This window comes from Microcebus murinus, chromosome 32 (genome assembly GCF_040939455.1).
Source record: "Microcebus murinus isolate Inina chromosome 32, M.murinus_Inina_mat1.0, whole genome shotgun sequence".
Classification (NCBI taxonomy): domain Eukaryota; kingdom Metazoa; phylum Chordata; class Mammalia; order Primates; family Cheirogaleidae; genus Microcebus; species Microcebus murinus.
The window spans coordinates 1,981,395-2,008,800 of NC_134135.1; the positions used below are offsets into that span (position 1 = coordinate 1,981,395).

General features: G+C 45.1%; 1 protein-coding gene across 5 annotated transcripts; it reads right to left on the reverse strand.

Moving 5' to 3' along the window:
* Positions 1-1,692: 1,692 nt before the first annotated feature.
* LAIR1 (leukocyte associated immunoglobulin like receptor 1) lies at positions 1,693-25,928 on the reverse strand. 5 transcript variants are annotated; one of them, XM_075999051.1, is made up of 11 exons: positions 25,603-25,928; positions 21,084-21,274; positions 20,808-20,843; positions 17,590-17,889; positions 6,319-6,357; positions 5,885-6,010; positions 5,758-5,800; positions 5,636-5,673; positions 5,376-5,428; positions 4,369-4,515; positions 1,693-3,085 (listed from the first exon to the last, which is right to left on the reverse strand). In XM_075999051.1, exons 2-10 carry the CDS (start codon positions 21,115-21,117, stop codon positions 4,390-4,392), a joined length of 795 nt encoding a protein of 264 aa, XP_075855166.1. In that variant the 5' UTR covers positions 21,118-21,274; positions 25,603-25,928; the 3' UTR covers positions 1,693-3,085; positions 4,369-4,389. The 5 variants fall into 5 exon arrangements, with proteins under 5 accessions (XP_075855166.1, XP_075855165.1, XP_075855164.1 ...); XM_075999049.1 differs by lacking the exon at positions 1,693-3,085 and having other exon boundaries at positions 4,410-4,863; positions 25,603-25,785; positions 25,859-25,928; XM_075999050.1 differs by lacking the exon at positions 1,693-3,085 and having other exon boundaries at positions 3,227-4,515.
* Between the last annotated feature and the right edge of the window lie 1,478 nt (positions 25,929-27,406).

The window sequence follows — 27,406 nt, forward strand, 5'->3', positions numbered from 1 at the left end:
TAGAAATGTAGGGATTTATTTTTTCATATATATTTTTCCAGAAAACATCTCCTGGGACTCTGATGTGGCACATCCTATGCAGGAAAACTGGTGCCATAGTAACAAGTTAGACTCAGCCCCTGCCTTGTGAGGGAAAAATACAAAATTCCCCACCACGCAAAAAGCAACATTGTGCTAGCTGGCAGTGTTCAACAAAATTGTTACAAAATAGATGAAGCAAATACCAAAGATAACTTAACTATAAGGTACAAGAAGTGTTCCTCAGCACTTTCTTGAGGCAAGTGGCTTAAACCAGCCCTGACTGTCCCACAACTGTTTCAGCTGTTCTAGAATACTATTTAGCTGATTGTACTACTAAAATCCTCATGTAGAGGAGAGTTACAATATGATTAACATAACATGGGTTACATGAAGGCACATGATGATAGTAATGTGTGTGCTGAATTTGTTTCAATGTGAACATGCGACACAATAAAAGAGCTCAGCATCACTCACTGGGAAGTGATTTAAGACATCACCACGGGTAGAAAGAGTAGATCTTACTCTCCAGAGGACTCCTGTGCCACTCAGGAATGAGCACCCTGTGTAAGTAACCTCTAATAAACTCATCTAACTCTCCAAGCTGGACTTCCCTGAGTCATGCTTTGGTCTCGTGGATCCATCTCAGTGTGGAGGGTGGTTTGGGCTGATACAGCTTCAGCCCTCACCTGGCTGCAAAGGGGCAGGAAAACCAGGCTTTCCAGCCTGCAACTGGGACGGTGCCCACCACCCTGCAGCCCGCTGCTGCGGGACCAAGTCTCCAGTGAGCTGCACTTGCATTCCCCACAGTTTCCTGCCAGTGCACCTTCCTGAGAAGGGCCCCACCCTCTCTGGTCACAGGCCCAAGTGCCATTTGGGGAGTTTGAAGCCAGAAAGTGCCCCACCCTTGGGCTGGGGCAACTGCAACCCTGTCAGGCTGAGAAGTTGCTACCCAGCCAGAAAAGGACAGGAAAGACCAAGCTCTCCAAACCACACTTAGGACAACACCCATTGCCCCTTTACAAGCAGCTGTGGGACCGGGGACTAGCCTGCTCAATCCATTGCAGTTACCGCTAACACCAGCACACACCACTTGGGTCCTAGTGGGTGGCTCCACCACTGCCACTGCCGTTCCCACATCACACCAGCTGCTCAGGGGCCTGAGAACCACCCACAAACCAGTCCCTCTGCTACAACTACTAGCTTCTGAGCAAACCAGATGAAGGCCCCAAAGTGGATCCCCCAGGACACACTAACCCCTCTGCCAGGGTAAGCTGCCCTGGTGGCTAAAATAAGGCACACTCAGCCCGCTGCTACCACCACTGGGGCCCAAAGACTGGCGCAAGTGGCGTTTGAGTCCCTAGCATAACTTCAGCACAGCCTCAACTAGTAACCGTACCCTAAGCCACCAAAGAAATCACAGATAGCACTGACCCTGTGTACTGCCTACGAACTCATACAAGATCACACTGCTGTAGGCACCAAGAATCAACCAGCAATATATGTACATCCTCAGAGGAAAACGTTCTCCCCTTTGAAAGCAATTTCAAAAAATCAAACAAGCCACTGCTCCATCAGACGTGCAGATATAAACAAAAGGACACAGGAAATATTTTTTAAAAATCAAGGAAATGTAACACAACTGAACAACCACAACAATTGCCCACCAGCAGGTCCCAATCAAAAAGAATTTATTGTAATGTCAGACAAAGAAATCCAAACACTGATTCTAAGAAAACCCATGAATTGCGAGAGAAATCTGAAAAGCAATACAAATAAATCAGAAATTCAATTGAGGATATAAATGAAAAATTTACCAAGAATAGATATCCTTTAAAACAGGCGTCCTCAAACTACAGCCCGTGGGCCATATGCAGGTGTTTTTGCCCATTTGTTTTTTTACTTCAAAATAAGATATGTGCAGTGTGCATAGGAATTTGTTCATAGTTTATTTTTTAAACTATAGTCTGGCCCTCCAACGGCCTGAGGGACAGTGAACTGGCCCTCTGTTTAAAAAGTGTGAGGGCCCCTGCTTTAAAAAAATATTCTGGGGGGGACGGCAAGGGCAATATAGGTAACTGAAACATTTGTACCCCCATAATATGCAGAAATAAAAAAAATTCTAGAGCAGAAAAATTTATTGAAAAATACACAAAACATATTTGAAAACTTAAAAAAACAAACAAACAAACAAACAAAACCAGTCACGCCTCAGGGGAATTGAGTTTTGCTCTTAAGCACAAGTAGACGCTCCGCGCTCTGCCGGGCCGCGCTGCACGCCCAGGTGCGCTAAGCGAGGCTCCTCCTCCAGGTGGCGCTTGGGGGCCGTGGTGCAGGAGGGACGTCCTGTCCGCACAGGGATGTCCCCACACCTGTCGCCCTGAGTCCTGGGCAAGTTGGAAGGTCAAGAAGAGAAGACGAGTCCCTGCATCTGCTTTGCTGTCCTCTCCCTGGGTCCCCTCCTCTTCCCACCAATCCCCCAAGAAAGAACAGTGTAGGGTTTTCAATTTAATTTCCCCTAAACTGCATCTGCCCTGCTTTCCTCTGCAGCCTTGCTGCCTGCCTACGGGCTTCCTTACACTGGGGCACACGCAGGGGCCTGGTCACCCTTCCTGTGCTCTGAAGGGCGTAGAAAAATTCGCAGACCCTCTCTCTACTAGGGCCAGGCTGCCCACCTTTTCCGAAAGAGCCCATTCATCCACCTGTCCGCCGTGGGGTCACAGTCAAACAAACAAGATTTTACTGAAAAATGCACTGGTTGAAAAATAAACAGAGACAGAAAGTATCGTGCCTGAAAAACAGAGAGAGAGGGGAAAGATGACGTGTACAGGGTTAGGAAGCAGATCCCTGGGGGAATTAAAGTTGAGAAATTAAATCTCGGGACACGTTGAAATTGGGCGGGACGGCGGGGCCCCACCGTGTCCGGCCGGGACAGGGACCTCCCAGCACGGTGGGCTCAGCCCGTCCCCGGCTCAGAACACGGAGTCGGGAGCCCGGCGGGTCTGCAGCCCCAACCTGAGGCCTGGCCGACCTCGGACACGTTCCTTCGTGTCTCAGTCCCTCGTTTCTAGAAGAAAAATCAAGGGAAGAAGAGAACATGCTGTTCAGGGTTTGTACGAGAAGGGAATGTGTTAGTGTTTGAAGAGAACTAGATAGAAATTGCCCCATAGGAAGAGCTGGCTGAGTTTCTGTTGAATTTTTAAAAATATTTTTTCACAGATATAATAATTTATTTTAAAAATACCTGCCTTGTAATAGACATTCAAGTTTCTTTTCTATTTGTTTGTTTATTTATTTTCTGGAGCTTTAGGGGGGTATTTTTTTTAATTGACAAACAATAGCCGTATATATTATGGGGTAAAATATGATGTTTTGATTTTTTTAATATCTGCAGTTCTGCCCAGGAGGAGTCTCACCAGGAGATGTGCCCATTGAGTCTCCCCATAAGGCTTGTCCTTGGTTTTTTGTTTGTTCTTGGGGGAGGAGGGTGTAAAAAAAAAAAAGAAAGAAATCAAACCAAATGAACATAAATGGGACGCTCTCGCCCCCTAGTGGTTCGTAGGGTAATTTTCTGTTTTAATCGGAATGGGAAAAACATGTCTGACGGTTCAAGTGGGTGGACACACAGACATGTCACGTTTCAGCATTGGGTTCAGAGCTCTCTTGGGACGTGTGGTTGTGCATGTGTGTGTGTGTGTGTATCCTGTGTGTGCACGTGTGTAGCCGTGGGTAGGTGGGTTCGTCTCTGCCTTCTTCCAGCCACACCTGCCCTCAGCCCCTCCCTCATTCATCCCATGCACACGCTGGGTCAGGAAACACCGACACCCGCTCCGAGTCCCAAGATGAACAAGTTCTTGAGATCTTATGTCCAGCGTGGGTGGTGATGGATGGATGTGCTAATGAATTTAATCCTGGCAACAATTGCAATGCATGTCTATAGCAAATTATCACAGTGTACACCTTGGATATATACAATCTTGGTCAATTAAATGTAAAAAAGTAAAAACAAAATGCTGACATCTCCTCTGTAGCTCTTGTTTTGCCTACTCAGCTTTGAACAACTGTGAAGGGAGAGACACGGTCCAAGTGACCTCTGCACCCAGGACCTGGCACGGGGCTGCCAGCAGTGGGTCTCTCAAACTATTTATTGATGCACAAGTGTGACCTAGATAACTGAACTGAGCTCTCAGCTGCATAAGTAGAGCCAGTTTCAAGGTTAGCAATTAAATTCTAGGAAGGTCTTTAGGGTCAGCTGAGTAGGTGATTAAAATGGAGTCTCTGGGGAAGTTGGGAATTCATAGGAGACACCTGGGAGCAGTTGGGAGCCTGCAACACTGTTCATGAAATCACCTGGATGCCTGTAGCTAGGAATCAAGTGACTGTAGCTGGGGCTCTGGAAAAAGTCAGATGACTGTAGTTGGGTCTTTGGAAACAGCCAGGTAACTGCAGCTGGGGCTCGAAGCAGCCACAACACAGTCTCTCCATGTATCTGGTCAACTGTGGAAGGGACCACTTGGTTAATGAATGTTCTGGATGATGATTAGAGATCTCTAGGCTCCAGCTCTTGTCCCCAGGAGAGCTGACTGGCCGGCTCTCCAGGTCAGGATGAAGACAAGGCAGAGCCCTCCAAATGTCTGCCTTAGACTTCCCAAGAGTGACTTCCTGTGTCATCACGTGCAGAGTCAGGTGGGCCTGAGGTTAGTTTCTGATGATGGCTACATACGTGCTGGACTCAGCCACAGGCTCTGTGACCTGTGGGGAGGCAGCGTGGGCTGTCCTCTGAGTGAGGGCCCGGTGGTCCAGCTGAGCATACGTCACCTCCTCGGGGTCCCCTGTGGAACGGGGCTGGGGAGAGAGACCCCGAGTGAGTGAGCACTGGGTGGGGGGAGAGCGAAGGGAGGGGCTGTGGGGATGGATGGGGGACCGAGGCAGCCCCCTCCAAGGGCCCCAGTGCTCCCCCTCCTTAAATCACCCCATTGTGCAGTTCCCTCGCACGTGGCATTAGGGTTGGTTTATTTGACCAACTGAATAAGTGAAGACACTTGACTTTCAAGGTGAGGCCACAAACACCAATGTGGCTTCTGCCCTTCCCTGTCTTGGAGCCCTTCCTCTAGGGGAAGCCGGTGGCTGTGAAGAGTCCTACGTGACTCCCACCAGCAGATGGGAGACGTTTGGAAGCAGATCCTCCAGCCCAGTGAAGCCATGGTAGACACAGCAACCTCAGGAGAGACCATGGCCAGGCCACCCAGCTAAGCCACTCCCAAATTCCTGAGCCAAGAAAGTGGGACAGTTTTCTTAAGCTGCTAAATGTGGGGTATTTTGTTACACGGCAACTGATAACCGGTATGAAGACTTACTGGGGTGTCCTTCTCTCTCTCCTTCTCAGGAAGCCCATCAACCGTGGCCATACCTGGAGGGGAGAAGACACGTGGTCATTTCTCTGGGGTGGATGTCAGAAGGTAAAACTGCCTGAAACCTCAGAACTTCAGATGTGTGTCATTCTGCACCCAATCTAGAACCTCCTAGAGTTTCCAGACATTCTCCTCCACCCGCTGCATCCTGACTGGTACTGAGCTCCCACTTCCTCTGCCCCCACCTGTCCCTCCTCCCCCTTTACCTGCTTTCCTCTCCAGGACATCAACAGCCTGGCTGAGCCTGAGGGAAAAAACAAACGAGCATCAGGGGAGCCTGGGGTTGGGGCACTGGGTGTGGCCCGGGGGTCACTTCCAGGTGTCTCACCTCTGCTGCGGCCTCTGCTCCTCGTCCTTGCTGCTGGGGGGCCCTGAGGACAGTCGGGTCTGAATTAAGGAGGGAGGCACTGCCCCTACAGCCTTCCAAGTCACCGCACCCTCCCCCTGAGACTTACCCTGTTTCTTCTGACGCAGGCGATGGAGGAAGAGGGCCAGGAGGAGGAGACAAAGGAGGACGACCACAGAGACCCCGATGAGGACATAAAGCTGCTCTGTTCTCAGGACTCCGAGAGTAGATGCATCTAGGGAAGATGGAAATGGGTTTCTAGAACCACACATATATTGAGCACCTACTGTATACCACATACATGCTGCATGCCTGCCATGGACATACTAATATGTAAAATCTCCCAGGTGCATAACAGCCCTGGAACACAGGAATCCTTACCCCATCTCACATAGCAGGGATCTGAGAGCCAAGGAAAACTGTGCACATGGACAGGGCTAGCCATCGGTAGTGCTGGAGCTGGACCAAGCCCAAAGCCCGATCTTCTCCCCCTTCCCCAAGAGGCACATACCAAGCTCTTGCTCTTATGTCCCCAGCACTCACCACCATTGTTACTGTCGTCCAAAGGCCTCTGTGTGCCTCCTGAGAAGGAAGAATACAGAGGAGATGGGATCATAGGCCTGAGAGGCACAGAGAAGGCTCACAGTCCTCCCAGTGCTGACCACAGGGACCTCCATTCACACCCAGGACCTGGCCTGCTCTTTTGAGACCAGAACTGTCTGGTAGAATCTTGCACATCTCCACTGTCCAATGTGGTAGCCACACACGGCCTTTGACATTTGAATTTAATCAAAGTTGAATGAAATGAGAAGCTAGCTGCCTAGCTGCTCTCAAGGGCTCAGTGGCCACACGTGGCCAATGACATCCCTTCTGGACAGCACACATATAGGACATCTCCTTAGCACAGGCAGCTGTGTTGCACGTTGCCACTCCCTGCCCTCTGCAGACCTTTACAGACACCAACCACTGGTGGGAAGAGAAAGAAGAACTTCCTCTCACTGACCACCTTCTGGGTCCCCACCAGGGCACAAGAATACCCATCTCATCCCCAATTTCATTTATTTCTCACAGCAGCCCCCCGATGGGGATGGAAACCGCCCTTCTGTGGGGAGGAAACCAAGTCCCCATGTGCTGTGCTCATGCCGGCTGAAGCCGTGCAGCCAGTCAGCGAGTGCCTGGAGCGCCAGCCGCGACCGGGCGCAGCGCGTTATGTGGCACGTCCGCTGCCTGTGTGAACGTGCACCCTCCTCCCAACACAGGAGTCTCCCCTTCTGGGAGCAGCACCCTCTCCTCTCCCCTGCTCCTGAGGTGCATCCTCAGTATCTTTTTAAAGAAAGTTAGAAAACTTCACTCTCCCAGAGCATCCTTCCATCAACACCGTGTCCATGGTCCAAGATCCGAGATACCACCTGCTATTCTTCAACATCGCTGTCTGTGCTTTCGCTTTGTAACATTTGCCACTATGTAAAGGGAAATATGGCTGACTAGAGACCTCGGTGGCCATGTTGTTCTGGAGGGAAGGAAGGGTGTCAGATAAAGGAGAGGGAGGAATGGGTACGCCTCAGGTGCAGCTCAGGGGGAAGGGTGCCAGAGCCTCCCAGAGATTTCATGGGGACAAATTGCAAAGCAGAACAGGAAGAAAAAAGATATGGGCAGTGATCAACCACAGAGAAGCTCATAGCCTAGTGAGGGGGTAGGTGGGGGTTTCATTTCCCCTTCCCTCACACCTCTGGTACTCAGTGGGCTGCCCAGCTGCTTGGGAGGTTTTCCTCCCTCATGAGCCCAAGGGCCGCTGCAATTACTGAACTGGAAAATAAAGCATCGGGCTGCCAGCCCCTTGAGGGTCACTCCCTGCAGCCACAGCCCTGAGCGGAGACACCAGACGCGGCACTGCTTCCCACACATGGCGTCTCTTTCTCCACCACAGGGAGCTCCAGCCCTTCAGTTTTCACATCACCTGTTTCCACACAGACATTTCCCAACTCCAGACTGAGGTGGCCCCAGAGAATTTTGTAATGATCACAGTCTTGGACATTCCACGCAGGTCCCAGGGAGTGGAACCAGAAGGGCTAGAGTGCCAACTCTTCTCCATTCAGACTCTTTCTCCTCCGCTCACTGTAGCCAAGGGGGACAATTGAGCCAAGACTCTCAAAATTGGCTGTCGCCTCTCTGCTAATGCACTCACACATCTGAGGTTTCCACAGAAGAGGGGCCTACACCATTCCCCTTGAGGACCTGCAGTCAACCTTGGGGTACTCATTCTGGGAGTCCTCTGCCCACTGGCACTCCCTGGAGATACCTGCTAGTGGGCCAGACATGCAGGCTGGTTCCAGTCCCCCAGGACTACTTGATTGGGTTGCTTGGGGCCACAGAGGGGAGATGTGAGGACTAAACTCGAGAGGTGAGGGTGCCCATGTGGGCAGAACTGACAGGAGAGCACAGTGTGGGTCTGAGCTGCAGCGAATTGGTGGAGCACCCATCCCCCACAGGAAAGCTGCACTTTCAGACTGGGGCAGGTCCCAGGGCAGGGAGTTCCCAACCCATGCTACCACTGCTGGCGAGCTCAGCCAGTTTGGGCTCCCATTTGCAACCAGACATGGGAAGGAAACTCACGACTGATAGCCAGTCAGTGAATTATAGATGGCCCCTTCCCCATAAGCAGACTTTCCAATTTGGCTTCAGTCCCCTTCCCAGCTGCTTTCTTCAGCAGCCCAGGTACTGACGTTTGATACCTGCCCAGACTGTCCTAGGAAATACCTCTGCTGAGCCTGAACTCAGGCTTGCCAGATCCAGCCCAACTCAGCCTCACTCCTCCATCCACCTCTGCTGTGGTGGAGATCAAATAATACCCTGGAAGCTCCAGGCCTCCTTCCACTGCCTGGGGCATTCAGGTGCTTCTCCTGATGGGGCTAGAGCTGGGCACAAGCCCCAGAAAACAACACTGGGGTTGACTCTTTCCTGCAACTATCAATTATTGACACAGAGAAAAACTCTACAACCTGTTACACACCTAGTGACTCAGTCAAACAGGGTGTGGCTGATTCTTACAAGCACTACTCACCACCTCAGATTAAGCTGGAGGTCTCAATACAATTCACACAGCTGTGGGGAGGGGAATACAGCAGAATGGAAGCAGCCTGAGGGGGTGACGCTTTTTAGGAGAGGGATAAAAGTTGGAGGTGGTCTGAGATGTGAGGGTCTCCCTCCTCCACTACAGAATTCTGGTCTGACTGGGAGCTGCTCAGAGTCTGTGCAGAGACATTGCACCAGAGAGTAGGTTCAGCAGAGCTCTGGTGGCTGCCAATCCTGGGTTTCTGCAATACCATCCTGATCGCCCTGGTGCATAGTACCAGGTCTGCTTGGGACTCAGCCTTCCAGCAGTAGCCTTTGCATCAACCCTGCCAGGCAAGGCAGAGAGCAGACAGAACAGACGCTCTTCCATGCCATGCACTGTGACTGGGAGCTGAGTACCCCTCCGATCCTGCTTGGGCTCTAGGAAAGGAGGAGTCTCAGACACCACAGGCAGCACCTAGGAACCTTTAGGTGACTGTCTCAGTGAGGCATAGGTGGGGGGCAGGGGAGAAATGAGCAGACCAGCAGCCCCAGCCCATCTCCATGGTCCCTGGGCTACTGAGACAAACACCTGACTATGTGACTGCCATCAGCAGTCTCCATGCCAGCAGAACAGCCCCCCATCTGTGAGGTACTTCCCTATAATCCCCAGATCCAGCTCTGAGAATTTCACTGTGCCCAACCCTGAGGCTCTGCACCTGTAGGTCCAGAGCCTGCACTGGGCATGCAACACCATCACCAAGACTCCAGAGCAGTGCCAGGTACCCAAGGCCCCATCCCTGAGTCTCCACCACTGCTGTTGGTCTGGTGCAACCTCCCCAATGTCCAAGATTTCAACTGGGACCCTCAGCCTTGAGCAGCTGTTACTTCTGGACCTGGTTCATGCAAATGCCCACAACACAGTCATCCACTGCCTAAATAGACTCACTCGGCTGCCACTGTTATCTCCACTGGGTCGGCACTCCCCCACAATGACAGCCATCATGGAGAGGGTCACATCCAGTGATCAACTTGAAATTCCAACAATGAGCTGGTAAACAATCCTCCACCCCTTGTGAAGGTCATCCAGCACTGGCATGAACTGTGGCAATCACAAGGGAACCAGTCAAAACAAAACAGCTGTACTACAGGTTCTCAGTGCACCCACACTTCCCTTGACAGGCCAACATTCCAGAGTAGAAAACAAAAGCTCCATCTAGGGTGCTATTCTTCCTCTAACTACACAGGAGTGTTCCCAGCAAAGGAGAACAGGTGCCCTGCAATCCTATTAACCCAGAGCTGAGAGAAGAGGAGCCAGATGAGAAGGAACCAACAAAAGAACCTTGGCAACATGAAAAGACAAAACAGTTTGTCACCCCAAAGGGGTCACGATAGATCTACGATAGTGGGATCCACCTACAAGGAAATTGTGAAAATGACAGAAATGGAATTCAGAATACGGATGGCAAATAAGATGAATAGAAATGATGAGAAAGTTAAAAACCAAAAAAATATTTTAAGACATCAATGAAAAATTCACTAAAGAGCTAGCCAATATAAGAAGAATATAATAGAACTTAAAGAAATAAAAGAGTAATTTAAGGAATTTCAAAACACAGCAGAAAGCTTCAACAACAGACTAAATGAAACACAAGGAAGAATCTCAGAGCTTGAACACAGGGTTCTTGAGATAACCAATCATTCAAAGAGGCAGAGAAGAGAATGAAAAAGTGAGCAATCGCTGAGAAAGATATGGGACTATGTGAAGCAAACTAATGAATTATAGGTATCCTTCAGGGAGGAGACAAATGGTCTAAAAGCATGGAAAACCTATTTGAAGGAATTATTGAGGAAAACTTCCCTGGTATCTCTAGAGATTCAGACATCCAGATATAGGATGGTCACCAAACATCAGGAACATTCATAGCAAATAGGACATCTCCAAGACATAGTATTCAACCTAGCCAAAGTCAAAATGAAGGAGAAAATTCTACAAGCAGATAGATGTAAGCAATAATTGACCTACAGGGGGAAACCTATCAGAATAACAGCAGATTTCTCAGCAGAAAACTTACAAGCCAGAAAGGACTGGGCTCCATCTTCAATCTTCTCAATCAGAACCACTGGCAGCCTAAAATTTTGTATCCTGCTAAACTAAGTTTCACAAATGATGGAGAATATAAGTCTTTTCCAGACAAGCAAACACGCAAACACTGAGGTAATTAATTTATCATGACCAGACCTGTCCTACAGGAAATACTCACAACTGCATTATACATGAATCAGCACAATAGGTACCCACCAGTGTAAAACCACCCAAAACCCCCTAAAACTCACAACTCTCCTAAAACAATAGCACAAGAGGGAAAACAAAGCAATAAGGTACTACCAAACATGATCAACAAATCAGCATCCCACATATAAATTCTATCACTCAATGTTAATGGTCATAATTTTCTACTCAAAAGACATAGGCTGACCTAATGGATGAAAAACACAGCCCAAATATCTGCTGTCTCCAAGAAACCACAAAGACGCACACAGTCTCAGTATGAAAGGATGGAAAAATAACGTTCCATGCAAATGGAAATCAAAACAGAGCAGGTGCAGCCATCTCATATCAGATAAAATTGACTTTAAAATCAACAAAGGTAAAGAAATACAAAGATAGTCATTACATAATGGTAAAAGGAGCAATTCAACAAGAAGACTTAACCATCCTAAATATACATGCATCTAACACAGAAGCTCCCATATACATAAAGCAAATTTTACTAGACCTAAGCAGAAAAGGATAGCAACATCTTAACTGAAGGGAGTTCAACAACCAACTCTCAGAGGTGGACAAATAATCAAAGCAGAAAATGGAATTAAACTGGACTCTAAATCAAATGTACCCAACAGACATTTACAGGACATTCTACCCAAAAACTACTGAATATACATTCTTCTCAGCATCACATGGGACATTCACCAAGATTGATCATATCTTGGGACTCAAAATAGGTCTCAACTAATTTTAAAAAATCAAAATCATATGATGTATCTTCTCAGACCACAGTGGCATAAAACTGGAAATCAATCACAAAAGAAACACTCAAACCTACACAAAGTCAGAAATTAAACAACCTGCTGCTGAGTGATTATTGTGTCAATAATGAAATTAAGATGGAAATCAAAAGATTCCTTGAGCTGAATGACAAAGGGGACACAAACTATCACAATCTATGGGCAAAACAATTCCTCAGGGGAAAATTTATAACGTTAAATCCCTACATCAAAAAGACAGAAAGGTCACAAATTAACAACCTAATGTCACATTGCAAAGAACTAGAAAAGGAAAAACAAACCGAACCCAAAGCCAGCAGAAGAAAAGAAATAACAAATGTCGGAACACAACTAAATGAAATGGAAAACAAACAAACAAAAACACAAAAGATCAATGAAACAAAACTTGATTCTTAAAAAAAAAAATAATCAAAATTGGCAGACCTCCTGCTAGATTAACCAGTAATAGAGGAGAAAGTACCCAATATGTTCAAGCAGAAATGAAAAAGGAAACATTACAACTGATACCACAGACATGCAAAACATCATCCATGAATACTATGAAAATCTCTATCAAAAGAACTAGAAAAAGTAGAGGAAATAGACAAATTCCTAGAAACACACAATCTTCCAGAGGAAGAAATAGAACTACTGAACAGACCAATACCAAGCAGTGAGATCAAAACAATAGTGAAAAAGACTTCCAAGAAAAAAAAGCAGCCCTGGACCAGACAGATTCACAGCTGAAATCCACTAGACCTACAAAGAAAAGCTGGTACCTATGTTACAGAAATTATTCCAATTATTCCATAATATTGAGAAGAAGGGAATTCTCCCCACAGAATTCTCCCCAACTCATTCTATGAAGCCAGTCTTACCTTAATACCACCGCCAGAAAAGACACAACAGAAAAAGGAAACTACAGACTAATATCCCTTGTGAACATAGATACAAAAATCCTAATAAACCAAATTCAAAAACACATCAAAAATAATTCACACTGACCAAGTGGGCTTCATTCCAGTGATGCAAGGTTGGTTCAACATACATAGATGAATAAATGTCATTCACCACATAAACAGAAGCAAAAACAAAGACCATGTGATCATATCAATAGATACAGAAAAAAACATTTGACAAAATTCATCACACTTTCATGACAAAAACTCTCAACAAACTAGGCATATAAGGAGTATATCTCATAATTTGAAAGCCATATATGACAAACCCACAGCCAACATCATGCTGAATGGCGAAAAGTTGAAGGCATTATCCCTAAGATCTGGTACAAGACAAGTGTGCCCATTCTCACCACTTCTATTCAACATAGTGCTGGAAGTTCTAGACAGAGCAATTAGGCAAGACAAAGAAATAAAGGGTATCCAAATTGGGAAAGAGGAGGTCAAACTATTTCTTTTCACTGACGATATAATCTTATATCCAGAACACCCTAAAGACCCTGCCAAGAGACTCCTAGAATTGATAAATAAATTCAGCAAAGTCTCAGATTACAAAATCAATTTACACAAATCAGTAGCATTTATATATAACAACAGTAAAGCTAAGAGTCAAATCAATGACTCAATGCCATTCACAATAGCTACAAAGAAAATCAAATACATATGAATATACTTAACCAAGGAGGTGAAAGATCTCTACAAGGAGAACTATGAAACACTGAGGAAGGAAATCACAGAGGACACAAACAAATGTAAAAACACATTATGCTTACGGATTGATAAAATCAACATTGTTAAAATGTTCATACTACCCAAAGTGATTTACAGATTCAACAAAATCCTCATCAAAATACCAACATCATATTTCACATATCTAGAAAAAATAATTCTATGCTTCTTCATTTGGAGCCAGAAAAGGGCACAAGTATCCAAAGCAATCTTAAGCAAAAAGAACATAGCTGGAGGCATCACAGACTTCAAGCTTCAAGCTATACGACAGGGCCATGGTAACCAAAACAGCATGGTGTTGGTACAAAAACTGAGAAAGAGACCAATGGAACAGAATAGAGAACCCAGATATAAAAGCATCTACCCACAGCCACAGATCTACGACAAAGCAGACAACACTGCCCAGTGGGGAAAAGAAACCCTCTTCAATAGATGGTGCTATGAGAATTACATAGACACATGCAGAAGAATGAACAGTATCCCTATCCCTCACCACTCACAAAAATTCATTCAAGATGGATAAAAGACTCCAATGTAAGGCATGAAACCATAATAATTTCAAAAGAAAATGTAGGAAAAAGTCTTCTAAATGTTGACCTAGACAAAGAATTTATGACTAAGGACCCAATGGCAATTACAGCGACAAGAAAAATAAATAAATGGGATTTGGTTGAATTAAAAGGCTTCTGCACAGCTAAGGACATGATTAAGAGAGCAAATAGACTACCTACAGAATGGGAGAAAATATTTGTAAACTGTACATCCAATAAAGGGCTAATATACAGAATCTATAAAGAACTCAAGCAAATCAGCAAGAGAAATAACAAATAACCCCATTGAAATGGGCAAAAGACAGGAATGAAAGCTTTTCAAAAGAAGATAGTCAAATGGCCAAGAAACATGAAAAAATTCTCAATGTCACTAATCATCAAGAAAACTCAAGAAGGCTAAAACAGGACCCACACCTTTCACCTCTCACAAAAACCAACTCACGCTGGATAACAGACTTAAACCTAAGATATGAAACTATTAGAACTCTAGAGGAAAAAGTTGGAAACACTCTCCTAGACATCGGCCTGGGCAAAGAGTTTATGAAGAAGTCCCCAAAGGCAATCACAGCAGCAACAAAAATAAATAAATGGGACATAATCAAACTACAAAGCTTCTGCACAGCCAAAGAGATAGTCATGAAAGTAAACAGACAACCTACAGAATGGGAGAAAATTTTTGCATCCTATGCATCCGATAAGGGACTGATAACTAGAATATACTTAGAACTCACGAAAATTAGGAAGAAAAAATCAAATAACCCCATTAAAAAGTGGGCAAAGGACTTGAACAGAAATTTTTCTAAAGAAGACAGAAGAATGGCCAACAAACATATGAAGAAATGCTCAACATCTCTAATCATCAGGGAAATGCAAATCAAAACCACAATGAGATATCACTTAACCCCAGTGAGAATGGCCTTTATCAAAAAATCTCCAAACAATAAATGCTGGCGTGGTTGCGGAGAGAGAGGAACACTCCTACACTGCTGGTGGGACTGCAAACTAGTTCAACCTCTGTGGAAAGCAATATGGAGATACCTTAAAGCGATACAAGTGAATCTACCATTTGATCCAGCAATCCCATTGCTGGGCATCTACCCAAATGATCCAGTGACACTCTACAAAAAAGACACCTGCACTCGAATGTTTATAGCAGCACAATTCATAATTGCAAGGCTGTGGAAACAGCCCAAGTGCCCATCAATCAAAGAATGGATTAATAAAATGTGGTATATGTACACCATGGAGTACTATTCAGCTCTAAGAAACAATGGTGATATAGCACATCTTATATTTTCCTGGTTAGAGCTGGAACCCATACTACTAAGTGAAGTATCCCAAGAATGGAAAAACAAGCACCAGATATATTCTCCAGCAAACTGGTATTAACTGAGTAGCACCTAAGTGGACACATAGGTGCTACAGTAATAGGGTATTGGGCAGGTGGGAGGGGGGAGGGGGGCGGGTATATACATACATAGTGAGTGAGATGTGCACCATCTGGGGGATGGTCATGATGGAGACTCAGACTTTTGGGGGGAGGGGGGGAAATGGGCATTTATTGAAACCTTAAAATCTGTACCCCCATAATATGCCAAAAAAAAAAAAAAAAAAAAAACACAATGAGGGCCGGGCGCTGTGGCTCACGCCTATAATCCTAGCTCTTGGGAGGCCGAGGCGGGCTGATTGCTCAAGGCCAGGAGTTCAAAACCAGCCTGAGCAAGAGCGAGACCCCGTCTCTACTATAAATAGAAAGAAATTAATTGGCCAACTGATATATATATAAAAAATTAGCCGGGCATGGTGGCACATGCCTGTAGTCCCAGCTACTCGGGAGGCTGAGGCAGAAGGATCACTCAAGCCCAGGAGTTTGAGGTTGCTGTGAGCTAGGCTGACGCCACGGCACTCACTCTAGCCTGGACAACAGAGTGAGACTCTGTCTCAAAAAAAAAAAAAAAACACAATGAGATGTCACCTAACCCCTGTTAGAATGCCTTTTATTAAAAAGTCCAAAAATAATAGTTTCTGGCATGAATGCAGAAAGAAAGGAATGCTTATCCACTGTTGGTGGGACTGCAAATTAGCAAACCACTATAGAAACAGTGTGGAGATTCCTCAAAGAACTGAAAGTAGACTTACAGTTCAATCCAGCAATCCCACTACTGGGTATCTACCCAAAGGAAAAGAAGTCATTTTATCAAAAGGCACCTGCACTCCAGTGTTTATGGCAGCAAAATTCACAAGTGCAACGATGTGGAATCAACCCAAGTGCCCATCGATTCATGAGTGGATTGACAAAATATAGTATATGTATTTGAAGGCATGCTTCTCAGCCATATAAAAAGATGAATTAATGCCTTTTGCAATAATTTGGATGGAGCTGGAGACCATTATCCAAAGTGAAGTATCACAAGAATGGAAAAGCAAACACTACATGCACTCTCTATTAAACTGGAACTAACCAATGGGCACAAGTGTGCACAGAGGGAAGTAAACCTCATTGGAAATCAAGCAGGGGGGAAGAGAGGAGGGGAGGGCCTAAAACTTACCTAAAGGGTAAAATAAACACTATTCAAGGAATGGGCACACTTATAGCTGTGATTCAAGCATTAAAACAGTGATCCATGTTACAAAAAGGTTTCTACCCACTTTAATATTCTGAAATAAACAAACAAAACACAGTGGCTGAGTATCGCCATCCCTCCATCCCAGACAATGTCCTGAGACTACTGAGAAAACAGGGCAGTGGGACAGGATTCATGGGCGAGCCCACCCGCTCCAGCCATTCTGCTGCAGGCTGGTCAGTCTTTCTGCTCCTCCAGCCACTGTGCTCTGTTCGACCTCATGGAACCATCACAGAGCAGCTCCTTTGAGGCCTTGGGAGGACATGGAGGTGGACGGGACCCTCCTCACTGGACCCCAACTCCAGAACATCTCTGGGGCTGACCACATACAGAAGCACGAATGGTTCTCAACACAAAGATTCCCCCAAATACTGTCCAGTCCTGGTCTGAGGCCATCACAGGACCTGTGACCTGCCCAGTGGGCGATGGACCACAGCAGAGGGGGAACATGGCCTGGGGACACCACAGGTTCTGGCTGAGTTGAAAGGAAAAGGGAGCAGGACTATCCTCAGTGAAAGACATTGGTTCCCTAGAAGGGGGTCTTCCCCCACCCAATCCCCGGGAACCCACTCTCCACCCAGCCCAGCAGGGCCTGCTCTGTGCCCACCCAATGCTGGGGCTATGTGTCCAGTCCTTCTCTGGTGTTCAGATGAGACCAGGCCTCCAGGGATCTAAGATGGTGGGAAGGCAGACAGGACGTGTGTGCAGAGTGGGCAGGAGGGGAGGGCTTGGGGTCAGGAGGAGGGCAGGGGAGTCTATGGGAAGAGGCCGGCAGCTGGGACAGGCCCAAGGACTTGGGGACAAACCCGAGGGCAGAGCTGAGACTGGGGCAGGGGCTGGTGACATTCTCACCTGTCACCACCAGCTCCAGGATGTCACTCCGTTCAGACCACTCTTCGGACTGCTTATGATAGAGGCAGTGATAATGCACAACAGTGTCTTCACTAAATGCCTCAATGGAGAATCTGGCCTTTGTCTCAGATGCACCAGATTGAAGCACAATATCAACATGCTTGAATGAATGGGTTTTATTCTTGCTCTCCAGGCGGAACGTCTGAGCCCCAGCAGGTCCCCGGCACACCACAGTCACGGGCTGTCCCCGGGGAATCACAGAGTTTGGCTCAGCCGAGATGGAGGGTTTGGGCAGGGTCCCTAGGAGGGAAGCAGAGCAGGGTCTCAGTGTCCATTTGGAGGAAATCATCATCCACATAATTCATCTTGGTCACAATTCAATGTTTTTTGCAAATCTGCAGAGTTGTGCAACCATGATCACAATCCAACTTTAGAGTATTTCTGCCTCTCCGGCCCATCTGCATGCATTTGAATTCACATCACTGCAGAGTTATTTTCTGCACTTAACAATAAGGACCTCAAGACTCAGTCACACCTTGGGCCTTGCTCAGGGTCACCTGAGAAGTGTCAGAGCAGCCGGGGGCCCAGGCATGTCTGCTGCAGAGTCGGGCTCCAGCCCTGTTGTGGGGCGTGGGGACAGGATGAGGATGACATGACCAGGTTGTTGTGAGGGACAGGGAAGTAAGGATTCTGGAGATGACTTGAGATGGGGCCTGCAGGGCAACTGGCCAGTCCCCAGGAGGGACTGTGTAAGGGGTGGGGGTGGGGAGATTACAAAGCTCTTATGAGAGTCTGGGGGGGGGGGGAGGGTGAAGCGCCCAGCACAGATCTGCTCACAGCAGATGCCCAGCTGATGACAGTTCCCATTTCTAATGTAAGTCTTCTGTTCAGCAACCACCTCTGGGTTTCCTCTATGCTGTCTGCTTTCATCTCAGCCTAATTTCCATGTCCTTGTTATTACGTTGCTTGAGAACCCCCATTTGTCTCATCTTGGCCAGAGGTGGAGGAGGAAGTGTAGGTTTGAAGGAAACAGGAAGGTTGTGTCAAATTTAGCAAAATTCCTAGTAAAGGCAGGGAGGTGGCAGGGGTTCAATTCACTCATCCACTGTTTTTTTTCATTGACAACTAAAAATTATACATATTTATGCTATACAGCATGATGTTTTGATATAGGTATACATTGTACAAATAACTAAATCAAGCTAATTAACATATGCATTACTTCACATACTTATTTTTTTGTGGTGAGGGCATTTAAAATCTGCCCTCTTAGCAATTTTCAAGTATACAATACACTGAAATTAACTATAGTCATCATATTGCACTCCTGAACTTATTCCTCCTGTCTAACTGAAATTTTTTTATCCGTTGACCAACATCTCCTCAACCACCTCCATTTGTTCATTCTTCCATTCAACCACATCTTAGTTCCTTATCTATCCGTTTAGAGATGCCTTGTGAATGTTGTCACCTTGTGAATGTTGGTCCAGGGATACAAAGTTTCAGTTAGACAAGAGAAATAAGTTCAGGAGAACTATTGTATACCATGATAGCCATAGTTAATAACAATGTATTGTAGTCTTGATATTGCTAACTCATAGAACAAATTTTAAGTGTTCTCAGTACACACACAAAAATGATAAGTATGTGAAGTAATGAATATGTTAATTAGCTCAATTTAGCCATCCCACAATGTGTACATATTTCAAAACATCACATCATCCACAATCAATTTATACAGTTTTATGTGTCCTTTTTAAGAATGAATTAAGTAATTTTAAAAAATCAGTGTGTGAGAAGGCTCAGCATTGAGCATAATAAGGTGAGTTTGAGAAAATGAAAGAAAGTTGAGGTACCTAGAGATACGTGAGCCAGTTGGCCTGGGCACAGGATGTGGCTGGAACATGCCTGTGCTTGTACCAAAGGGAAATGCTTAGGTTTGATTCTATCTAAAGATAAAAAGTAGAAGGGCTTTGAGGAAAAATAATATTTTGCTTTAAAATAAAATATTAAGTGAAAAAATTTGAAAAACATTTTTAAAAAAATTGCAGAAAGTGTTATGGTCATATTTGTGATTTTGCAACGCAAATGACAATCTCCCTGGTGCCAAGAAGGGAGTGGGCAGCAGTGGAGTGGCCAGGCTGAGGCAGACCCAAGCTTGGAGGGGAGTCCGGAGAAGTATATGCAAGGGGAAAGGCAGGAAAAATTTAGGGGGACATCAACCTTGGGTGATATATTGCATACAGGAAGATGGAGACGATGGGATTGAGGGTGAATTCTCAGGTTCTGCCCAAGTTACTGTCATATTTCCTGCCAAGGAGCTGCTGAGTGAGGTCTGTGTTTATGTGAAGAAAACTCAGGGAGGGTTTATGTGGATTACACTGGATTTGAATTGTCTTTGTGGAAATCAGTGTGTCTAAGAGGTATCTGCACTGCCATGTTCATTGCAGGCTTACTCACAACAGCCAAGATATGGAATCAGTCTAGGTGTCCATCAATGGTATGAACAGATAAAGAAAATGTGGTATACACGATGGAATACTGTGTAGCCTTAAAAACGAAGGAAAATTCCATCATTTGCAACAACATAGATGAACTGAACGTTGTGCTAAGTGGAATAAGCCAGGCACAGAAAGATAAATACCGCATGATCTCCTTTATATGAAGAATCTAAAAAAGTTGAGCCCACGGAAGTAGAGAGCAGAACCCTGGTTATCAGAGGCTGGGATTGTGAGTCATGGGAAAGATATTGGTCAAAGGATACTAAGTTTCAGTTGGACAGGATGAATGAGTTTTCAAGATCAATCATACAGTAAGATGACTGCAGTTGAAAATAATTGACTGTATCTTTCAAAGATGCTTTAAAAATAAAAGTAGATTTTAAATGTTCCTACCACACACAAAAAAATGCTAAGTATGGGAGGGGATGGATATGTTACTTAGCCTTATTTAGTCATTCTACAATGTAAACATATATCAAAATATCATGTTGTACTCCATAAACAAACATAATTATTATTTGTCAATTGAAAGTAACATTTTAAAAAATAAGAAAAACAAAAGAAGACAGGAGAAGAACTGTGTGACAGTTACACATTTGCGGTTGTTTGCCATTCGGGGCGTATTTAAGGGTTTCCCTCCAGGCCCTCCCAGAATGAACACCACTCCCATCCAGAGCTGCCCTTGGGTGCAGAGGGGACCGGGAAGACGTGACTCACCTGCCTGTGTGTGGATCGTGCAGCCAAGGCAGAGCACTGCAAGAGAAGCCCCAGTGAGAACAGCACCCCATGCCCAGGCCCCTGCTTCAGGACTGAGTCTTCTGTGGTCAGACCTAGGCCCAGGGAAGACCCACGGGGCAGCCTGGCATGTGGCACTTTCCTCCCCCAGGGCCCCAGAATCTGCTGGACTGGGGTCAGGCCTGAGCAGGGAACTTCCCTAAGCCGCCCCCTCCCCTCTCTTCCAAACCCTCTCCCCTCCCCCCTTCCAGGACTCACCTAGGCCCAGGAGGGTAGTCGGGTGGGAAGACATGGCCCAGACCCAGCAGTGTGGCCTGGAGCCCCGGGGAGGAAGGACAGACTCTGCAGCACACACGGGGACAGGATGTGTTGTCCAGGACCTCTGGTCAGAGGTTTCCACATCAACCGCCTCACACAAAGGGGAAGAGCTCGCTCTCCTGTTCTTCCCACTAATGAGCCAAGAGGAAGGGCCTCGGTTTCTGAAAAATGTTGCTTACCCATATGCTCACATGAGGATGAACCCATTGCCTGACGTGTCAACCTCGTTCTAAGGGACAAGGCAGAATAAAGGCTGCGTGACAGACTGACGGACATCAGCCCAAGTTCATAAAGTCACGACCCTCAGTTCTCGGGCAAAGCAGGACAGCACTTGAAGCCAAGTTTCCTTGTTTGTAAAATGGGAGACAAAAAAAATCCTCCCCTGAGTTTTTAATATTATAATCTTTGCTAAAATCCCAAGATATGTAACACATTTAAAAACATTCAACTCTGGATATTATTTTTTAAAAGACAAGTGTTGGTGAAGATGTGGAGAAATTGGATCTCTTATATACTATTAGTGGGAATGTAAATTAGTACAACCAACATGGAAAACAATACAGAGGTTCCTCCCAAACTGAAAAATAGAACTACCATATGATCCAACAATCCCACTTCTGGGTATGTGGAGGAAACAAAATCAGTATGTCAAAGAGATGTCTGGCAAGGACTTCTTGAGTCATCTCTCCAAAGCACAGGCAACCAAAGCAAAATCAGACAAATGCCATCACATCGAGCTAAAAAGCTTCTGCACAAGAAAGGAAACAATCAACAAAGAAACAGCACACAGAAAGGGAGAAAATATTTGAAAAATACCAATCTGACAAGGAATTAATAACTCGAGTAAATAAGGAGCTCCAACAACTCAATACGAAAAAAAAAAACAAATAACCCAATTAAAAATGAAGACATACAAATGGACAACTAGTATATGAAAAAATGCTCAACATCATTAGTCAGAAGACAAATGTGAATCAAAAATTCAATGAGATATCATATCCCCCCAGTTAAAATGTCTTTTATCAACAAGGCAATAACGAAAGCTTGTGAGGATGTAGAGAAAGGGGAACCCTCATGGGAAAGTAAATTAGTGCAACCACTGTGGAAAACAGTATGAAGGTTCTCAGAAAACTAAAAATAGAACTACCATCAGCCCCAGCAAACCACTGCTGGGCATACCAGAGCTGTGTGCAAAGTCTCCAGCCATGTAATATGTTCTCGTTACATTAACAATGGCTGGGACTTTCCAGACTTTTCAGAAAATATAAAATATATATTCTACCAACATGAATTTTCTTCCTCTCATCTTTTCCCAGTGTCATTTGGTGGCCCAACAGCATATGCAAAATCCTAAAGTAATTGAATGTCCTTGGGACCTGGCCCTGGGGTGTGGGGCCATATGGCGTCCAGATGGGTTTTGGAAGAAAAAGCAGGACCGGAAGGGCAATGCATTTGTGCACCATGGAGATGAGTAGGACAGCACCACCCCTCCACCATGGATTCTCCTGTCCACTGCTTCTGAGGGCAGGGAGAGCTACTTTCTCCCAAAGCCACTCTGGCAGACATCAATGATGTCCACACAGCAGCCATTGCTCACTTCCTCCTTACTAATGGAACCCTAGTTCTGTTCGAGTGGCTGTGTTCCAGGGAGCCCAGGGAGCAAGTGGGGGAAGAAATGAAGTTTGGTTTAAGGCAATTTTGGCAATCCCATTTTAAGCACAGTGATTGATTCAGAGGAAGGCACATGACCAAGTATGGCCAATGATACGTAAAGCAGAATATACCAGGTTTCTGAGAGTCATATTTCCCTCTTAATAAAAGAGCATTTAATTAAAAGAACTTTGCCTTCCTCTACTCCTTTCGTTAGCAACTCTATCATGATGATGTGACACATGGAGTTGCAGCAGCCATCTTGCAACCATTAGGCAATAAGATAAAACGCTGCAGCCAAACCACTGAACAAATTGGGGTGTAAGAACATAAGAACTAGGGTCCTTAGAAGGTCCCTGAGTTGCCAGACCAACCCTGGGACTGCCTACCCCTGGAGTTTTTAATAATCAAATAATAAATGTCAAATAATAGGTTTTCAAAATAATCAAATAATAGGTTTTCTGTCAATATGTCAGACTAAGTCCATAGAACAACAGTCGATCTTAAAAGAAAATATGCCAACTGAAATTGCTTAATATAATATCTTAATGATCTTAAGTGCCTCAAAAAGTGAAAACTAAGTGAAGATCACACGGTCAAAAATTAAAGGAAGATGGGATCCCCAGAGACAAGCTGGACACTGAACCTGGCTCTCACCTTGACAGTGATGAACTGAGCTTTATTTTCATGGCTTTGCAAATTGTAAGGGCAGGAGGATAACATCCAGGGGTCAACCCAGTAAGAAGTCTATAGAGACTTTTCCTTTATTTATCCAGGTCCCAAAAGTTTCCCCTTTATAGCAAGAATAAATTCAAATCACTCACCAATTTTGGAGGTTGGCAGGGAATACTACATTTGTTTTAAAACTTAGCATTAGGTCGGGCGCGGTGGCTCACGCCTGTAATCCTAGCACTCTGGGAGGCCGAGGTGGGAGGATTGCTCAAGATCAGGAGTTCGAAACCAGCTTGAGCAAGAGTGAGACCCCATCTCTACTAAAAATAGAAAGAAATTAATTGGCCAACTAAAAGTATATAGAAAAAATTAGGCAGGCATGGTGGCGTATGCCTGTAGTCCCAGCTACTTGGGAGGCTGAGGCAGGAGGATTGCTTGAGCCCAGGAGTTTGAGGTTGCTGTGAGCTAGGCTGATGCCACGACACTCGCTCTAGCCTGGGCAACAAAGTGAGACTCTGTCTCAAAAAAACAAAACAAAACAAAAACTTAGCATTAAAAAGGAGGCAAAAACAAAACAAAACAAAAACAGTTGCTCCTGAAAAGGGCTACTCTGCTTCTCAACTCTTCTTTCACTTGATAATGGTTTCTATGCACTAGATTCTCCCCCCTGCCTCTTTTTCTTTTTCAGGACTTCATTGGTGATTTTTGATCACCTTTATCAAGGAGTCATTTACAAACAACAAACTGCATCCATTGATCATGTGCAATTCAATGAATTCTGGTAGTTGTGTAACCACCATCATATCCAAGATTGTCATCATCACCAAAAGAAGCCTTGTGCTCCCTTTACCCTCAGGCAGCCACCGATCTTTGTTTTCAAACATTTCACTAACATTTTAAAAACAAACTTCTTACCTGGGAATAATTTTAGATTTGCAGAAAAGTAGCAAAGATGCAGAGAGGTCCCTTATGCCCTTCATCCAGGTTCCCCTAACATCCACTTTTACACAACCATGGCACAGCTGTCAAAACTGAGAGATTATAACACCGGGACAATAATTGACAGGTTTTATTTGGATTTCATCAGTTTTTCCACTCATGTTCTTTTCCTTTGCCAGGATCCAACTCAGGGTACCATACTGCATTTAGTTCCCTCCTTGTTAACAACATGCAAGAGTTCCTGTCTTCCTGCTGGATCCTGATTAATATTCCCATCATGCCTGAATAGCATATGCCCCGGGAGGATGTGGGGGGAGCAGTGTGCTGACCACTTAGGAGGAAAGAAATGGCTGGCGTCAACATCTATCGGTTTTGCCACATACTAAAGTCATAGGACCCACAGGGCGGTTGCTCTGGGGTTTCCCTTAAGGAGGTAAGCAGAGCTGTCATCACTCAGCATTCTCAGAAGGTCTCTTTACCTTCACATTCCTCTAGGACTTTGATCCCCGATTCGGGAATATTTATGTCCAAAGCTAGCTACAAGGTTGTAGCACATCTTCCTCAAACGAAAATGTTATTTGGAGTGTTGCACAAGCATTCAATAATGATTCTCTTAATGGATTCAGATACATGCACAATATTTGCAAATTAAATACCAATTGAATGTCAGGTGGAAAGACAACAGCTACATAAATAAAATTACAAGAGATGCAACATGAAATGTTATTAAAAGAAGGGTTTGCATCAGAATTGTCCAAATATTTCAAAAATATTCCAGCATGGTCACTGCGTTGCTGACCAGTCCTCCTCCTGGGATGTGATCACCATAGTGATGTCCAGTTCAGGCCTTACGGACAGACGGGGGAACTCGAGCTAAATCCTGGTCGTCAGAGAGCTCTGCAGGCTGCAGGCTGAGTCTTTCTTTTCCTGTCCACAATACCTAACCTGATCTGATCGCAAGACCCCATTTTCTGAGCATCTCTGGCTTGGCTCAGCCAAAGGGGACTGTCTACAGAATTTGAGTCTGGAATGCCGAGAGCTCCTCACTTCTTGCTGTTTTGAGTACACTTGACTGCAAGGCCCTCCCCAAGCCATGCACATTAGCTCATGCCTCAGTGCTCCACACTTGCTCCCTGGGAGAATCCTTTGTGTTCATCCAAAAAAGCAACCCAGGAGTGGTGTGGTGGCAGGGACTTACCCACTTGCATCAAGATCTTCTGGCCCTGTTGGAACCCTGGAAGAAAGACCTCACGGCTGATAATCCATCTCCACGTGAATCTCAAGCTTCTGGTGACTTTGCGTTGTCTTGAATATCAGCCTTAGCAGCCTGGCCTGGGCTCTTTGATCTCGGCTTCCCACGGGCTCCCACTTCCAGCCTGCACTGTGGAGAGGCCAGCTATTTGGGACAGGATTGTCCACCATAGCCCCCTCCTCCCTTTCCTTCCAGGATTTACCAAAGCATAACAGGCGATGAATGTGGGGGACACAAAATACCTCTGCTGTACTGGAGGCAGGAGTTGAGCAAAATGTAAGAACACACAGGAAGTGGTAGGCTGGGTGTTGATGTGACAGTACGGTTAGTTTATGAGCTGGAACCATATGCAGAGAAATACACAGCTTCTTCTTACCCTGTGTAAGGCTCCAATTTTCCCCAAATTGGGGCTGAGGAAGAAATACAAATTCCTGAAATTTTGTCTGTAGGAGACCTAAGTTGATATTAGACAAGCTTCATCCCCTAATTAGTACCTGAGAAGAATCACATCTCTGCCCCAATCCTCCTACCCAAAGCAGGCATGATTTGGCTTTATCAAATGCAAAACTCATATGAAAGCTATGGTGTATTTACACCAGAGAAATTGGCAAGTGCTACACATCAGGCATCTTTAAGAGAGTTGACTGTGGCCGAGCATGGTGACTCAGGCCTGTAATCCTAGCACTCTGGGAGGCCGAGGTGGATGGATCGCTCAAGGTCAGGAGTTCGAAATCAGCCTGAGCAAGAGTGAGACTCCGTCTCTACTAAAAATAGAAAGAAATTAATTGGCCAATTAAAAATATATAGAAAAAAATTAGCCGGGCATGGTGGCACATGCCTGTAGTCCCAGCTACTTGGGAGGCTGAGGCAGGAGGATCACTTGAGCCCAGGAGTTTGAGGTTGCTGTGAGCTAGGCTGACACCACAGCACTCACTCCAGCCTGGGCAACAAAGTGAGACTCTGTCTCAAAAAAAAAAAAAAAGAGAGAGACTTGATTGTTAAACCTTTACCGCACATTACTGGTAAATTTCCAAAGCCCAATTAAAAGAAAATTGAACACAATATTTTAAAAACTTACTATGAAATCCACATCCACCAGGAAAATCAGAGAATTGATAAAACTATCTTTATTTCTGCAGTGGACTCCATCCTGTCTTCCCTCCTCCCTCATCTAAAGTAACCAACACCCAAAATTGTGTTCATATTTCCCTTGCATTTTTGTAAATGTGGTGTTATCTCTATACATCTATTTATGTGTGTTTTTATATATAGACTTTGTCATTTTTAACTTTATTACAAAATATAGCTTTCAAAACAATTTTTGGAATCTCACCAATATATACTAAACCTATGTCTTATTTATTCATTAATGATGAAATCATCATTCAAAAATCTATATCTTTAGCCAAATCTTCATCTTTTCCTATTGATCTTCATTTCTTTGTTTCTACAGGGATTATTTTCCTTTTGCCTAAACCTGGTATTCTTTTGGTATCCACCTGCGGGTGATGAATACCACGTCTCTATTTCACCTCCAATTTTGAGGGATTTCTGTTGTTCTAGAATAATAGGTTGGCAGCTATTTTCTCTCAGCACCTTAAATATGCTATTCCTTTGTTGTTGGAATAATCAAAATTAATGATTTCTGCTGTGGATAAGTTGCAAACCTTATTGTTGCTCCTTTAGGGAAAAAATGTGTCATTTTTGTTTTAGTGCTTTTAAGGTTTTATCTTTGTGTTTCAGCAGTTTT

Bases quoted from the DNA above. Each gene is read 5' to 3' on its own strand.
- LAIR1 (XM_075999049.1), bottom strand. From the start codon at position 21,117: ATGTCTTCCCACCCGACTACCCTCCTGGGCCTAG. The intron at 6,358-17,589 runs GTGAGAATGTCA...CTTCCTTCTCAG, and splicing joins CCTGGAGCTGGTGGTGACAG to GAGGCACACAGAGGCCTTTG. The intron at 4,864-5,375 runs GTAAGTCTTCAT...CTCTCTCCCCAG, and splicing joins AGAGAGAGAAGGACACCCCA to CCCCGTTCCACAGGGGACCC.